The 15,490-nt window shown below is 39.0% G+C and overlaps 1 protein-coding gene across 3 annotated transcripts in view; it reads right to left on the bottom strand.

Annotated features, from left to right (window-relative positions):
• Positions 1–6,705: 6,705 nt before the first annotated feature.
• Positions 6,706–15,490, bottom strand: part of Nek7 (NIMA related kinase 7) — a 136,664-nt gene continuing 127,879 nt past the window's right edge. For all 3 annotated transcript variants that reach the window (XM_027417457.2, XM_027417458.2, XM_035445678.1), the window contains exon 10: positions 6,706–9,418. In XM_027417457.2, coding sequence (XP_027273258.1) covers positions 9,308–9,418 — 111 coding nt within the window. In that variant the 3' untranslated portion in view covers positions 6,706–9,307. The remainder of the gene's footprint in view (positions 9,419–15,490) is intronic.

The following is a 15,490-nucleotide window of genomic DNA, read 5'->3' as shown; positions in this document are numbered from 1 at the left end:
TATAACCATAACTATCTGTCTTCAATTCTATCAAAGACCACAGAAGGATAATATATAAACTCTAGAACTGACAGAGACATCTCGCTACCTGGACAGTCACCCAAAGTTCCTCTGTAACGTTGGGGCATCCATCTTCAGCCTATAGGCCACAGTGTGTCTGGCACACTTTTCCATTTTAACAGGAACCCTTCAGTACTGTCTTGTTTTGTAAGTTCAGCAGTCATTTTCTTGTGGGTCCTGCATGTCCAGTTTATACAGCAACAAACAGTCCAGGCAAGAGCAGTTTCTTGCCCAAATGGCTAATCTTGCCATGTTGAAAGCAAACTCCATAATAAGATTCTTCGATGCCCCTCCTCCTTTTTGACATAATTGGTGTGCCAGGAGCAGTTGTGTCTCACTGCCAAGAAAAATCCTAAACCATTTAAATGCCATATTTCTGTAAGTCTTTGAAAGGTTTAAAGAATACCTAACCATCTCTGTATATCTAGAAGACCCAACTAACCCAATTATAAGTTCTGACTATTATTGGTAACTATATAACCTGTATTTAATTATGTATCATTTTAAAAGATCTGTATAAACACAATACCTAAACGAGAGGAGACATACATATCACAAAATTGACCTTAAAGTTGTATCAATAAATGAAAATCTATACCAATGCAAAGTATTCATTCCTATATCCTATTCCCCTTCTCTTTCTATAAAAAGAGATTGACTACGCTCATTATCATTTATAACCAACCCCATTTAAATGAAAACAAACATATAAACAATATTTGGGGATTTGGGCGTCTTCTAAACTGCTTCCTGCTTATTGGGGGCAATGTTCATATACCATGGGGATCATGATAAAACATAGAAACCTGACCAAGTCCTTGTTTTTGTAGTCTGTAAGGCTGTATTGTCTCAGCTTCAGGGGGTCTTGCTTGATCAAACCATATTAGTCTGGAAGGAATCCATAGCTTTTTATTTTCTGTGGAAACACAAACAGAAATTCTTTGTCCAAGTAGCCTGTCCTTAGACTTAAATTTTGAAGTCAAAGCATTTTTAATATGTATAAATTGGATTAATTTAACAGCATTTATAATCAAATGTATTTTAGCAGCAGTAAGTCTTTCCTCGGCAATCAAATAATTTAAAGACAACAATATGGCATATAGTATCCAGATTCTCTTTGTATTTTCCATCTTTATGTGGCTTTTTTATTACTTTATTTTTACTTTCTTTTGTTTATTTTTTCTGGAGACAGGGTTTCTCTGTGGAAATCTGCCTGCCTCTGCTTCCTGAGTGCTGGGACCAAAGGCGTGCACCACCAATGCCCCACCTTCTCTATTTCCTCCTGTTACTTTTTTTTTTTCAAGCCTACATATATTTTAAAAGGCAGTGTAAACCTTTATCTTGTTTTTCTTTATCTGGAACTGTCTTTACTGTAAATCTTTCCTTTTTCTGGCTACCAGTCTTTTAACTGTTAAACAACACCGCCAAAATTAAGGTGGCGGCTTTCTTAGCCACTGTCTTCGGTTTTTTCCACTTTTGCTGAGTCAGGAAATCTCTCCTAAAGCAACTACTCAAGTCTCTGCTTGTCTCTAGCAAAACAGAGACCACCCAAGAAAACTCTGCTAACAAGAAGTCGTGCTTGTCTCTGATCTTTTGCTGCTAAAATCCCTTTTTAAGCTTTTGTAAAGTTTACATGGACGTTCGTAACACTACCTCCAGTTGCCTGGGTTCTGCTGCTGTTTGACTAGTCTCAGGAAGGCAGGAAGGCAGCCTTCGATGGTGAGAACTCAGAATCCTAACTATCTATTTTAACTAAACCCTAAAGTCATCTGAAAGAGGTGTCCAAGCCTGAACACCTCCTTCCAATCCCAACCATAAACAATAGAAAGCTATCCTTAACTAGGCATATACACTATCCTAAGTGACAACAATGGGGAAAGGGGAAGAAAATGACTGCTGAACTTGCATAACAAGACAGTACTGAAGGGTTCCTGTTAAAATGGAGAAGTGTACCAGACACACTGTGGCCTAAAGGCTGAAGTTGGATGCCCCAACGTTACAGAGGAACTTTGGGTGACTGTCCAGGTAGCGAGATATCTCTGTCAGTTCTAGAGTTTATATATTATCCTTCTGTGGTCTTTGATAGAATTGAAGACAGATAGTTATGGTTATAGTTTTCTTCAGTTATTATAAGTTATCCCTTTTATTTAGACAGAAAAGAGATGATGGGGAAGTACTTCTGTATATGTTTATCTTATTGATTGTTGAATAAAGTTCTGTTTGGCTAATGAAACAGCAAGTTAGACAGGACTAGGCGTCAAAGAGGATTCTGGGAAATGTAGTAGAGAAGTGGTGATCCAGACAGGAAGTGACATAGCAAGGAGACTCATATTTTAGCAAGAAGAAACAGGAAGTGTCCCCTTTCCTCTTCCTCCTCCAACTGCGCCATGTGAGCCACTGGCAAGACAGGGTGCCAGCAAAAGGCATCCTGTATAAGATAAGTCTTATAAAATATATAGGTTTATGATAATTGAGACTGAGCTAGCAGATGAGAATCCTAGTCATTGGCCAAGCAGCATTTGAACCTATTACAAGTGTCTGTGTTTTAATTTGGGCCCTAACTCGGGTGGGCAGCTGGCGTAAAGGGCACATGTGGCGGTGGGGTTCCATGGCTTTGGTGGAAAGATTTATTGTAACAGTAGCTGAGCTCCATGTGTTCAAACATAGGAGCCTATTGAGGATATTTTATATTCAGACTACAACAGTGTCCCAAAGATTTTTTAATGCATATGTCCTGTTTTAAACTTCTTCTCCCTTCCTTCTTCTGTTCTTCTCTTTCCTCTTTTCTAATTTCAAAAGACCCAGAGTCTTTATTTTTCTACATTTTTGTGTGTGTATGCATGTGTGTCCATTTCTGTGTATATGTATGCATGCATGTGTTCCACAGCATGTGAGTGGAGGTGAGACAATGATTTTGGGAGTCAGATCTCTATCATGTGGATTCTGAGGATTAAACTCATGTTGTTAGGCTTGGCATGGAGTGCCCATTACCTGTTGAGCCATCCCTCCGGCCCAAAGACCTGTTTTCAAACAGTCTTTCCTCTATTTGAATTAGTCTTTTGTTGAGGCTTTCACCTAGATCTTAAATTTGACCAGTTGAATCATCCTGTTTTCAATATTTCTAACTGGTTTTTTCTAAACTCGATTTAGGGTTAATTTCTTATATATGTACTATATTGTCTTCCAAGTTTCCTCTATCTGTATTCTCTTGGATCTCATTAAGCTTTTTAAGAACTGTATTAAATTCTTCAGGCATTTCATTTGGGTTTATATTGACTCCTTTATGAGAATTGCCATTGGTGGTATATGTTATCATTTTTATTTTTATTTTATTTTCCTTCAAATTTCTTGTGTTTCTACCCTGAGATTTGTACTTCCCATGAATTAGGCATCTCTAACACTTTTATGTGCTGGGTTTTCCAGAGAGTGACTTTGTCTTGAAGGCATTTTTTTTTTTTTTTGACATGTTAGCTGGATGATGGTGGCTTTGAATTTTAGCTAGGCATTGTGATCCAGCTGTCCAATTACTATTGTGACTGTCAGTAGCATGTCAAAGAGAGAGAGAAATCCACTGTCGCTGTGGGCTCTAAAAGATTGGGGCACTCTTAATGATTCATTTGTGTGTGGAATGGACAGCCGTGGAGGTGAGGCGCTCACTTTGTAGCCTGAGTCATTTGATGTAGGATCTTCAGGTACTAATCATTTTGGCTGTTACTAGGATGGGTTTCTGGCAGTGCCAATATTGGTATAAGGTGTAAAGCCAGGCAGTGGAATGGGCTCAGCTATGCTTCACAGGGAGCAGTGGTGAACACTGCATCATGCCCACCCAGCAAGCAGAGCATGTTCAGATGAGTCATGGTTTGGGAAGCTGTAAGTGGTCTGGTAGCAGGAACTGTACTTCACCCTGTTGCAACTATGATAGGAATCATCTAAGAGGATTCTGGCCCTCTCTGCCATGCACACACAAGAATAGCACACTGTCTGGGTGTGGGTGGAAGCAACACACAGCCAAAGTCAGGCAAAGCTTCTCAATCAAGGTCATCTTTGAAAGTATGCATCTGGGGCCAGTGATAGCTTAATTTCCAGAGCCATAGCCTTGTTTAAGCCCCCCCAAAGTTCCCTGGTGCAGAGTAGGAGCAGAGCAATGATGCTCCTTCTCCCACTGTGTTAACAGCATTTGTGCATAGTGCAGGAGACAGAGCATCTGGAAGGATATGAACCCCTGTCTTAGACAATGTTCTATTGCTGGGAAAAGACACCATGGCCAGTGCAACTCTTAAAAATAAAAACATTCAATTGGGTCTTGCTTACAGTTCAAAGGCTTAGTGCATTGCCATCATGGCAGGGAGTGTGGTGGCATGCAGGTAGCCACGGTCCTGGAGAGGAGCTGAGAGTTCTACATCTGGACCAGGAGGCAGCAGGAAAAGAAACTGGGCCTGGCTTGAGCATTTGAAAGACCAAAGTTAACCCCCAGTGACATACTTCCTCCAAAAAGGCCACACCTATTACAACAAGGTCATGCCTCCTAAGAGTGCCACTCCCTGGTAACCAAGAATTCAAATCTATGAGCCTGTAGGGCCATTCCTATTCAAACCACCACATTCCACTCTTGGCAATCATATGTTTGTAGCCATATCATAATGCAGAAATGCATTCAGTCAAACTTCAAAAGTCCCCATAGTCTGTAAGTCTCAACCCTGTTTTAGAGTCCAAAATTCAGTTTCTTGAGACTCATGGCAATCTATTAACTGTAATGCCCTGTAAAATCAAAATTTAAAATAGCAAATCACATACATTGAACATACAATGACCTAGGATATACATTACCATCACAAAACATAGGGAAAGTATCACAGGGAGGAAATACTGGAGCAAAGCAAGACCAAAAACCAGATGGACAAGCTCCAAACTCTGTGTCTCCATATCTGATGTCAAAGTGTTCTTCAGATCCCCAACTCTCTTCAGCTTTGTTGATTGCAACACACTTCTTTTTCTTGGCCTAGTTCCACTCTGTTAGAAGCTTTCCTTAGCAGGTATCTCATGACTCTGGCATCTCTAACATCTTGGGGTCTCCAAGACAATCCAGGCTTCACCTTCAGAACTTCACAAAATGGCCCTTCCAGGTAGGGATGTCCCTGACCACTATAATCCCTTTTTTGTATCCTTGACTCTAAAGCCAGACCATGTGGCTGAAGTTACTAAATTCTGCTGCTTTGTGGTGCTGGAACATGCTCCCCCCACCCGAGTTCAAATACATTTTCACAAACTTTTTGTTATTGATGATTTCCTTTACTGCCTAAGCTCAGTTGTCCTGGCACTCAATCTGTAGACCAAGCTGGTTTTGGACTCAGAGATCACATGCATCTACCTCCTTCAAATGCTGGTATTAAAGGTGTGCACCAGTATACCTGGCGCTAGACTTTTCTGTTAATTCATCTTCACAAGTTGGAAGCTTAGTGGGTAGGGTCTTGCCACCTTTTACCCATTTAGCATCAGGTTTCTCTTTAGACTTTTTATCTCTTTGAGTACTGAACTGGACTGCAATACCCTTCTTGGTACTCCATTTTTCCTCAAACAGTACATTTTGTATTTTCCTTGCTCAGCTTTCTCCTTTTCATGATAGACCTGCATAAGATTGGCCATTAATAACCAAACAGCACAGTTAATACTGTGCCTGGAATTCTCCTCTGCTAAAGCTATTGGTCAACAACTCTTCAATTTAGCAACAGACGGATTTTTTGGACAAGGGGAGAAAGCAGCCACATTTCACATTCTTTTTTTTTTTTTTTTTGAGGCTGTCCTGGAACTAGCTCTTGTAGACCAGGCTGGTCTGGAACTCACAGAGATCCGCCGGCCTCTGCCTCCCAAGTGCTGGGATTAAAGGCGTGGGCCACCACAGCCCGACAGCATTCCACATTCTTCCCCAAAATATCCCAAGAATGGTCTCTAGGCCACATACTAACACTCCTCTCTGAAACCTCCTGAGCTGGGCCACCACAGTTCAAATCACTCTCAGTACCAATGTCTTCAAAGTCCCTACTTGAATGACCCATTATGCCCTACTTAAAGCATTCCACTGCTTTTCTAATCCAAAATCCCGAAGTCCACCTTCCTCCAAACAAAAGTATAGTCTGGCCTATCATGGCAACAGTTCAGTCCCTTGTACCAACTTCTGTCTTACTTAGGGTTTCCATCATGACCATGGCAACTCTTTCAAAGGAAATCATTTAATGGAGGCTGGCCTGCAGGTGCAGGGGTTTAGTACATTATTGTCATGGGGGTGGGGGGAGCATGGTGGAGTAAAGGCAAAGGCAGACATGGTAGTTCCTGTGGGGTTTACCTAGTAGCTGCCCACAGAGCCAACAGAGCAGAGTGTGTGTGTTGGGGGGTTTCACATGGGAAGTTGAGGATGGAGGCCTTTATTCTGCTAGAGTAACCACATTGTTATGATGACACCTGGGTTTCTGCGAGATCATGTGGGACTGTTTTCCAAAGCCAGCCTATTGTGCAAGTTTTAGGCTACTAATCTAAAGGGCTGCTGGTCTGTGAGGATTGGTATGAAGGAGCTTGGTGGGACTCCAGCTTTCAGCTTTGCCTGCTTTGCCCCCCTGGGGAGGCAAGAGGGAGAGGGAATAGATACTCAGATTTACAGTATTCATCTTTTATTTTTATATATTTATATTATGATATTGTACAGTTTTTAAAGCTAATAACAGAACCCCTTTGCATGTGGATTTAAAGCATAACAAAATAAAAAGTATTTCACAAAAGAAGTTCATATTACAGTACTATGGAAATAGGAGGCAAAGAGTATGAGCATTTGTGGGTTATGAACAATACATTCAATTTAAAGAATAAACATTTCATGTGAATAACAGCATCTCGGTTATAATAAATACAGGAAAAGTTAAGGGCAACACCTGAAGTATATGGATACAAGAAAGGTGTTTTGTAATGGACACTCTAAAGAACAGTAGAGCACTTGTGCCTCGGTAGCATCTCACTAAATTTACAATCATTGTACATTGTTGAGTACTGAAAATGGGGTGCCCTTCATTCACCCCATACCTCAGCATACCAACCTAAGTTACCTCCCACTCTCCCCTGGGTAACCAGTACCAATGTTTACATCCGGTGTAGAATCATCTGTACCTTTTATCTCACTTGTTACTCAATTCCAATATTTAACTTAATAGAAAATGTACTCATAAGCAGAAAGGGTATTTTTTTATAGGTGATTAAGATTAGAACTTCTAAAAATTCTGTAACTGTTTACAAATATCCCACTGAACTTGGTTTTACAGAATGGTTTCTTTGGGTGGAAGATGAATACTTGCATTAAAAAAAAGAAAGTTTCCTCTTATAAAAAATTTTATAATGGGCATCCCTGACCATTAGACTCTCCTGCTTTTCTTTGGGAGCGGGCAAATTATAAAGCAAAGTCACTACAAGGGGTTGAGCCAATGAAGTTACAACCTTGCATTTTGAAAGACTGTAAGAAAACAACTGTTGTAAGCAGGGGATATTTCATCTTACTCAATCCTGTGACATTACAATGGACAAACACAAATGGCCAGCAGAAGTAGCTCTCCTCACACTTTGGGGATACTTCTATCAAAACCCAGTATAAATACTACAGGCCACTACGATCTGGGACGAACCCAGTTCTGGCTTCATGACAAAGACCATTCAGGTTTCCTTTGTCAAATTCAAGGGTAATTTCAGCTTAAGATAGCCCCCATAGCCAATTAAAATGAGAAAACAGACGTTATTCACTTGAAAGTAACTATAGGAACAATACTATGTGAGAAAACAAGACTAGGAGCTCTGCCAAAGTTATGTGCTCCCTGAACACAGGCTGCCATACTGGCAGGTTAGTTAACCCTTCCCGAGGCTCTGGCGTGGCACACACAGCAAACTACCACTCAGATTCTGTGAGGAAACTGGTCTAAGATGAAAAGATTGAGGGAAACATGCCTCCACAGCAGGGTTTCCTAAACAACTCTATTTCCTTAACTAAAAGGAGCTTCACCATGTCTGTCATGTTTATGCACAAATGCAGTAGTTTGCTCCAAAGCATCTCCACTGAAATGTTACTCTCGTAACAGTTCTGTCTGCAGCAAGGGCCAGTCTTCATGTCCTAAACATATTCTAAAATTATATCTTTGTCGGCAAATGACTCAGAACTATCGACATTCATAGGCACATTGTAATACACATCTTCCCTCCTAACAAGATAAACGCACACACACACACTGAGTGGCCCAGAAGTTAAAAGAAAAAAAAGTTTCAATCTAAGAAAAGTGTTGGCATACCAAATATCTTTTCAAAAGGGAATTATGCTCTCAGAAAACCTGAAACATTAATGGATAAAATGCACACACAATATAAATAACTTGAATAAAAAAATTCTGAAGGGGATTGATCAAAACTTCAATACAATCTATGAATAAGAACATATGTTTATATTACAGTGTACAGTCATGAGTTAAATGTATTTAGATTTATAAAGAAACTGAATTATAGTTACTGCACGATTATTCCAAGAATATTGTTCAAATGTACAATAAAAATACACAAAGCCTTGGGCAATGTGCAACTTTAAAAATGACTATCACACCAGCCAAACAAATCCTTAACCACTTTTAAAATGGACTCATTTATACCATTTAAATGCAAAAAAGACTTTCAAAGGCATGAAAACACAAAACTCAGTGTCTGACTCACATTTAATAGTTGCATTTTGAATGTATAAACTAAGGATTTTAAATGTTTCTCAAATAGTTTGTCTGCAAACTAAGAGCTAAAGCACATACTTCAAACCCACCCCCCAAAATGCCTAAGTTCACAATTGTGTCCACTGCAATGTCCATATTGACTGAAAAGCAAGTCTTTCCTCAGGTTCTGCATCTCTCCTGATGGGTGCCAACATGTTTCTTCACCATTTGGCGCCACAATCTTTGAACACAATTTATCAGCAGAAAACTCCCAACAATGATGCTCACACCTTAAGCCATGAAAGACTCTAGTTATACGTGCACTCTTAATGAAACGTGAGCAAGCCAAAGTCGATTTTCGAGGAGATTGAGCCTGGTAGAAAATGAAGCTTATATGAAAACTGGTTAAGGATTCAAAGCACATTAACTCTGACATATTAATCTTAACACCCAGACAAAAACAGGGAGGTATGATTTGCACAAAAATACTTTTTAAGTTATTTTGGTTGCCTTCTTCATGATTTTGCAGTTTAGCTGTTCGCGGTACATGCATGCATCCTCTTTGCTACGTCATAAACGTAGGCGATGTCTGGTCGCTTCTCCGGGTCTGGGTTGATGCATATATTAACTAACTGTCGGAGCTGAAGAGACAAAACAAAACTTAAAATCAGCCTTCTTAATTTTGAGCAAAGCAGTTCTGAATAGTTAGCTACAGGGCTGCTAATTAACTGTAGATATGGGCACAGGTACCTGATCTAGAATTTAGTACATTAGTTTTGGCAAGTTTACGTTTTCATAAATGGAGATGAGAGTATATGCCTGTCACATTTATCATGAGTTATTTTGTATAAACAAATATATACTTTAGCAGTCTTAAGTTTATTTTATATAAACTGTCAGCAAGACAAAGCATAAATATTACTCCAATCCTTAACTGTGTGAAGCAGTATTTAAATGATCTTACTTCTAAGAGTTGAGATCTGTCTATATGGAGGGGGGGGAGATTTCATTGGTTAAGATACATTCCTTTCCAGATTAATTAATTAGAATATTGGGTTTTGTTCAATTCCGATAACCTTTGCTTGGCAAATTATGTGTCTACTTATGACAGCATATAGTATCTTCATACGCGGTCTTTTTGCCCTGTACCATTTGTCGTTAGGAGTTGAAAACTTTCTGGCATGCACGTTAGCATAGCACTTAGTGAGTCACTGGATCCTTGCATTTCTTCATGTCCTTCATTGCAGAGATACTGACATGCTCTATAGGCTGAACTTGTTGGTTCTGTTAACAGTTCCCTGGCTTTAGCCTTCTCTTATGTGAGGAGGCTGGATGTGGTGAAGGGGGCAAGCAGCCTTGCTGAAGGAACCTTGCAGCCCTGTACCCTTTTCTTGGCAAGTTTATTCCTCTACCTATTAAATAGTGAAACTAGAGCTGACCATCAGAAATGCTGCCCCATTTCTAATTCCTCAATTAACAATGCTATTAGAATAAAATATTACGATTTCGTATCAGCCATCTTTGTAAACCATAATGTTGGATGTGGAATTTGTTATATCCACTGAGAGAAGGTGTGACAATATCAACTTACATTCCTTTCAAAAGAACATGGAATGGTATTGAAAGTGCTTAAAGAATTTGGCAAAATACATGACATTTTCTTATGTTGATTAAAATGAAGGCTGGCATTTTACCAGTTAAAGACAAATGCACCCAGTTCTGCACAATGCAGAGACCTTAAGAAAAGCCCTTAGATGATGATTCTTATGTTAAAAAAGACAGCGTGTCCTCCAAGGTCACCAAGCTGTCAAGAAACAAGAATGAGAAAGGAAACAGAAAAGGTGACAGGAAATGGTAAATAGGTTGCAAAAACTCATCACATTCAACCAAAATATCAGTGGGCAGAATAACAATTTACTTTAACACTGCCACGCTGAACAAGCTAGTTCAGAAACCACCCGTCTCGAAGGAACTTCAGAACAGGAGGCACTCTGTAGCCAATTAACAACAAAGGGCTGAGAATCAACCAAAATTAGAGGAAGGCTAGAACACAAACACAGCTGCAGACGTCAGAGCTTCCAAAGGAGCGAGCAAGGACTAGCAACAAGGAGAAACATGTGGGGACAGCTGAGCAGCACACTGTCCAGATGACAGCCATACAGGGACAGCCTAGAGGACACCATAGATGAAGACAGTGCAGAGTAAGAGCTTGCTTTCCCCTCCCCCTTTTTATGATCAATCTCCACCAATTAAGATAACTGTCATTAAGTTTTCTTTGCCAGTGGAATCACTGAGAGAATTATCACTATCAGATATATAAAATATGGAATCCTCAGGCCTCAACATACTCATGAATGTTATTAAAATACATTTTTGGCTATGCACTTTTGTATGAGTTAACATATCTAGTTTTCCTAACAATGCTACAGGACTATTACCAATACAGTGTCATTTTCAACCATCCAAGATCACAGAGGCCTTAGAAGGCAGGATGCAGATTAGAACCGAAATGCTCTCATTTCAGGCACAGGCTTTGCAGAACTATGTTACTATCATAGACAAATCCTGACTTGGTCTACAGGTTTCTCTGTGACCATCTCTGAGCAAGGGTGGGATGGCTTTTCATACAGTGAAGGGCAGGCTGTTGGCCATTGCTTCTCAAAAGACTGCTAGCAAGAACAGAGATTACAAGGTGGTGTTTTATCACAGCAATAGGAACCCTATGGCCAAAAGCAAGTTGGGGAAGAAAGGGTTTATGTGGCTTACACTTCCACATTGTAGTCCGTCACTGAAGAAAGCCAGGACAGGAACTCAAGCAGGGTAGGGACCTGGAGAAACAGAGGCCACAGAAGGGTCCTGCCAATTGGTTTACTCTTAATGGCTTGGTCAACCTTCCTTAAAGAAGCCAGGACTCAGGGATGGCCCTCACCACAATAGGCTGGGCCTTCCCCCATCAATCACGAATTAAGAAAGTGCCGTACAGCCAGATCTTATGGAGGCATTTTCTCAATTGAGGTTCCCTCCTATCAAGTTGATATAAAACTAGGCAGCATAATGAGGCTCTAACATTAATGGTTCTGCATTCACAGTTCATAGGACAATATGGATCAAAACATAAACCAATCCATTTTGTCTAGGATTTTGTAGGAAGGCATGAGAAAAAAACAGAGGCACTTTATCCTGAAGATAAAAACTCAAATATGTTCAGATGATTATTATGACCTAACATGACAAGTTTTAATTGCAATTCTACTGTTATTTTATAAACAACCCATCCATGAAACTGGCAGTAACTCCCTCCAAACAGAAAGTACTTGGATTTCAACTTGGACCAATCTCCTAATTAGATTATAAATTTAAACACAGTGGGCTAGAGAACACTTGCCTAAGAGGCATAAGACCTTTGATCCTCAGTCCTGGGGAGACTGGGTTGAAACCCTCATATAAGGGCCTCACTAAAAAAAAAAAGTCTCTAAAAAAAGTCACTAAAAAAAAGTCTCAAGTGAAAGTGAAAGGGCATTATATAATGCCCTCATAAAAATAAGAAGCAACACTAAATAAAGTCAGACATTAAAGATCAAAATAAGATGATTGCATTCAAGACCTCATTCGATGTTAGTTTTGTGGATGTGTGTATGGTTTTTAAGAAAAGATTTCCTACATGATTTTGGCTGTCCACTAGATTGCAGCAATTTTCCTACCTCTGCCATCTGAGGGGGGGGCATTAAAGGCATGCTTCCTTAGTACTATTCTTTTAAAAATATTTCTCTAGCCATCAGGAAGAAAGCACATTATTTTGAAATTTTCTGTAACAACTAGCCAATACTTTGCAATGACAGTAACTGACATTTTTAAACATGTTAAAGGACAATGTCAAGATAATAAAGTCAGGATTGCTATCTCTAGTCTAAGACCACTAGGTATGTGTTTGCTTAATAAAACTAGGTGTTTGTTGAATGGAGAGCTATCCAGTTATCACTTACCAGCTTCTGAATTATAACTGGCAATAGCAAGGACTGCTAACGTAAGCCAGAAGATACTCTTTTTCACAGAAAGTTTACTTCATATGCTTTCTATCTTTTTAAAAAGAGCTGTATGTTATTGCTTTTAATATAATATGCCAAAAAGGTGTGTCCCCTTAAGAGCCTTTACAAGCTAGAGAAAACTACTTAATTCATGTGCTTCCAAGATATTTAAAAAGCTATACAGAAACTTTAAATGACTAAAAGCTAATAAAGTGATTTGATATAATATTTCTAAAGAGTTATAAAGGTAATTTAGTTTTCAAATTCAGTAGATAAACCATTAATATATTTTGATCTATGTATTTCCAAAGAAATATCAAAGCATGCAGCCTAAAAACAGCAATATTAAAGAGAGTGTCAAGAGTCATTGTTCTCAGGGTGCTAACCCAATTACAGTTCAAGTTCAGCCACGCAGGGGTAATAACAGGCAGGCTCTTTGTGCATTATAGCTTTAGGTCACCACCACTATTCTCAATAGGATAATAAAGACTAATTCTATTGGTACTGTTTCTTTATCAGCCCTATCTTAATCCCTTTGAGACCAATTATGCTGTATCAGCCTCCCAGATATGCCCAATTTCCATCTATCCAAGGACACATTTTAGCACCCCAATGTTGGTCCTAATACATTAAAGCCACTATATTTGGAGTTTTAGATACTTATACAAAATGATTACACATATCCAGCATGGACACCAACGTGTCACTAATGATTGATTTAGGGGTAGAGGAAAAAAAGAAAGCCATCTTACACAGATGTAATGTCTATATTTCAAAATCAGAGATCATTCAAGGCCTTTAAGAACTTAATCTTACAGAAATTTACATGGTTTTATAGGATCCCACAGGATAGGTGAAATATAGGGCACCATTTTGGATCCGTGTCTCCAAGGAACAATTCTTCAGTGTCAACTCTAGCATAGGTGAACAAAAAGGGCCTGCTTAAATATACCTATATATTTGAACAAAAATGGAGTCAACACTTAAAGATCTACTCTTACACAGCAACCCTTAGTGATAGTAAGGGTTAGTAAATAGTACAGGGATGAGAATATGAAACTTATTAAAACAATTTTTAAGAAAGAAAATCAAATGCTCCCAGTCTCTGAGATCAGTGCACAATGTGACATTCACGTTCAATATTTATATATTCTACAGTAAATTTTTTTAAATCTCACTTGGAATATATGACTGGCTAATTCTAAAGATGGTACAAACCCTTGAACAATGCTCCTTTAAACCAGTGTGTATGCCACATATTATAACGCCGTTCATTTCGGCATCACTGTAAGGATGTGTTAGGAAAAACTTCCCAGTGCCAATTTACATGACTCTGGTTAATTTTCAGTGATGACCCAAAGGAATTCCTAAATAAAATTCGATTAGAAACTAAAGATAATTAAATGTTTGATATTATTTATGAACTTCCATTAACTTCAAAAAGTCTAGGTACAGCCTACCTGACACTTTCATCAAGTCTTTAAAACTAAGAATTCTTTGCAAATGTTCACTTAAAAATTACATCTTCTTGTCCTTTGTGAACATTTGGAAAGCAGACAATGTATCATAGAGAAAGCAGCACATCTGATCACTGGGGTGGATGCACATTTATATACTCAAATAATTGCTACTTTCCACAAAGTATCTGTATTCCTTCATCCTGTGTTGCATGGTCCCTGCATGATCACAAGCCAGATGGACATGAGCGCTCTCTAACCTGGTGAAGTCAAGGAATTTTGGAGAGGGTGGGAAGTGAACGAGTTTAAGACTGAAAAATCTACAGCAGCTGAGCAGTGTTTCTAGGGTGTGAGCTCGATGCACCACCAGCAGGGTGATTGCGTGCCCAACTCAAGTCCACTACTGCTCTCATGTAAACTGGAACAAAGCTTGTGCTTTCGTTTCCTTAACAAAATATTGGTAAGAGGGTGATTCTGTAAGTTGAAAATGCAGTATTAGTTTTATCAAAGCCACATAAACACATCATGTTCTCCAATAACCTATAAAATTCATGAGATCAAGTTTATTGAATTAAAAAATTTCTAGTTGATTATGTATCATGGAAAAACTATGGACTCTCTCTATAATCCTTGTAAATACTCTGAAAAATGATTACTATTACGTGTGTTCATGTGTGCAAGCTTGCTCACACACGTGTCCCAAGAATGAAAGTTTTTCTGTTGCCAGTTCTATTTTGTGTGTGTGATGTGCCAACCCAGGAAGACCAGAAAGGCAAGAAACTGCAAGCAAACACAATCCTGCTCTCCCACCATCACTTTTCTAACTTGCCATAAAAGAAACAATGAAAAGGAGGGCACAGTGTCCTAAGATGACGAAAATAACAGAACAGGGTGAAAGCAAAGCAGTCCGCAGCTGAGGTAAGAGCTTCTAGCCCCTTTCCTACCAATTCTGAGTGGACACAATCCTCAGGTCCACACCTCAAAGGATAATCTTATGACACATGGTTCCAATAAATTGCTTTTAAAAACAACAAACTGATCTAAAGATCAGAGAACTATAAAACTGAGGAACACTTAACATAAATCAGGGATACTATAATTTGGCTTCTTCAGTTATAAAAAGCAATAACAAGACTTAAGAAGCTAGTGAGCTTTCTAAAATGGAACTAGAAAAGACATTCTCTATCTTATTTATATATGATAAATTTAAAATTACCGAGTTGGGGCTGGT

The sequence above is a fragment of the Cricetulus griseus genome, chromosome 5 (assembly GCF_003668045.3).
Source record: "Cricetulus griseus strain 17A/GY chromosome 5, alternate assembly CriGri-PICRH-1.0, whole genome shotgun sequence".
NCBI lineage: Eukaryota > Metazoa > Chordata > Mammalia > Rodentia > Cricetidae > Cricetulus > Cricetulus griseus.
Note: the sequence above shows the minus strand (reverse complement) of the source record. Positions and strands in the feature narration are given on the sequence as shown.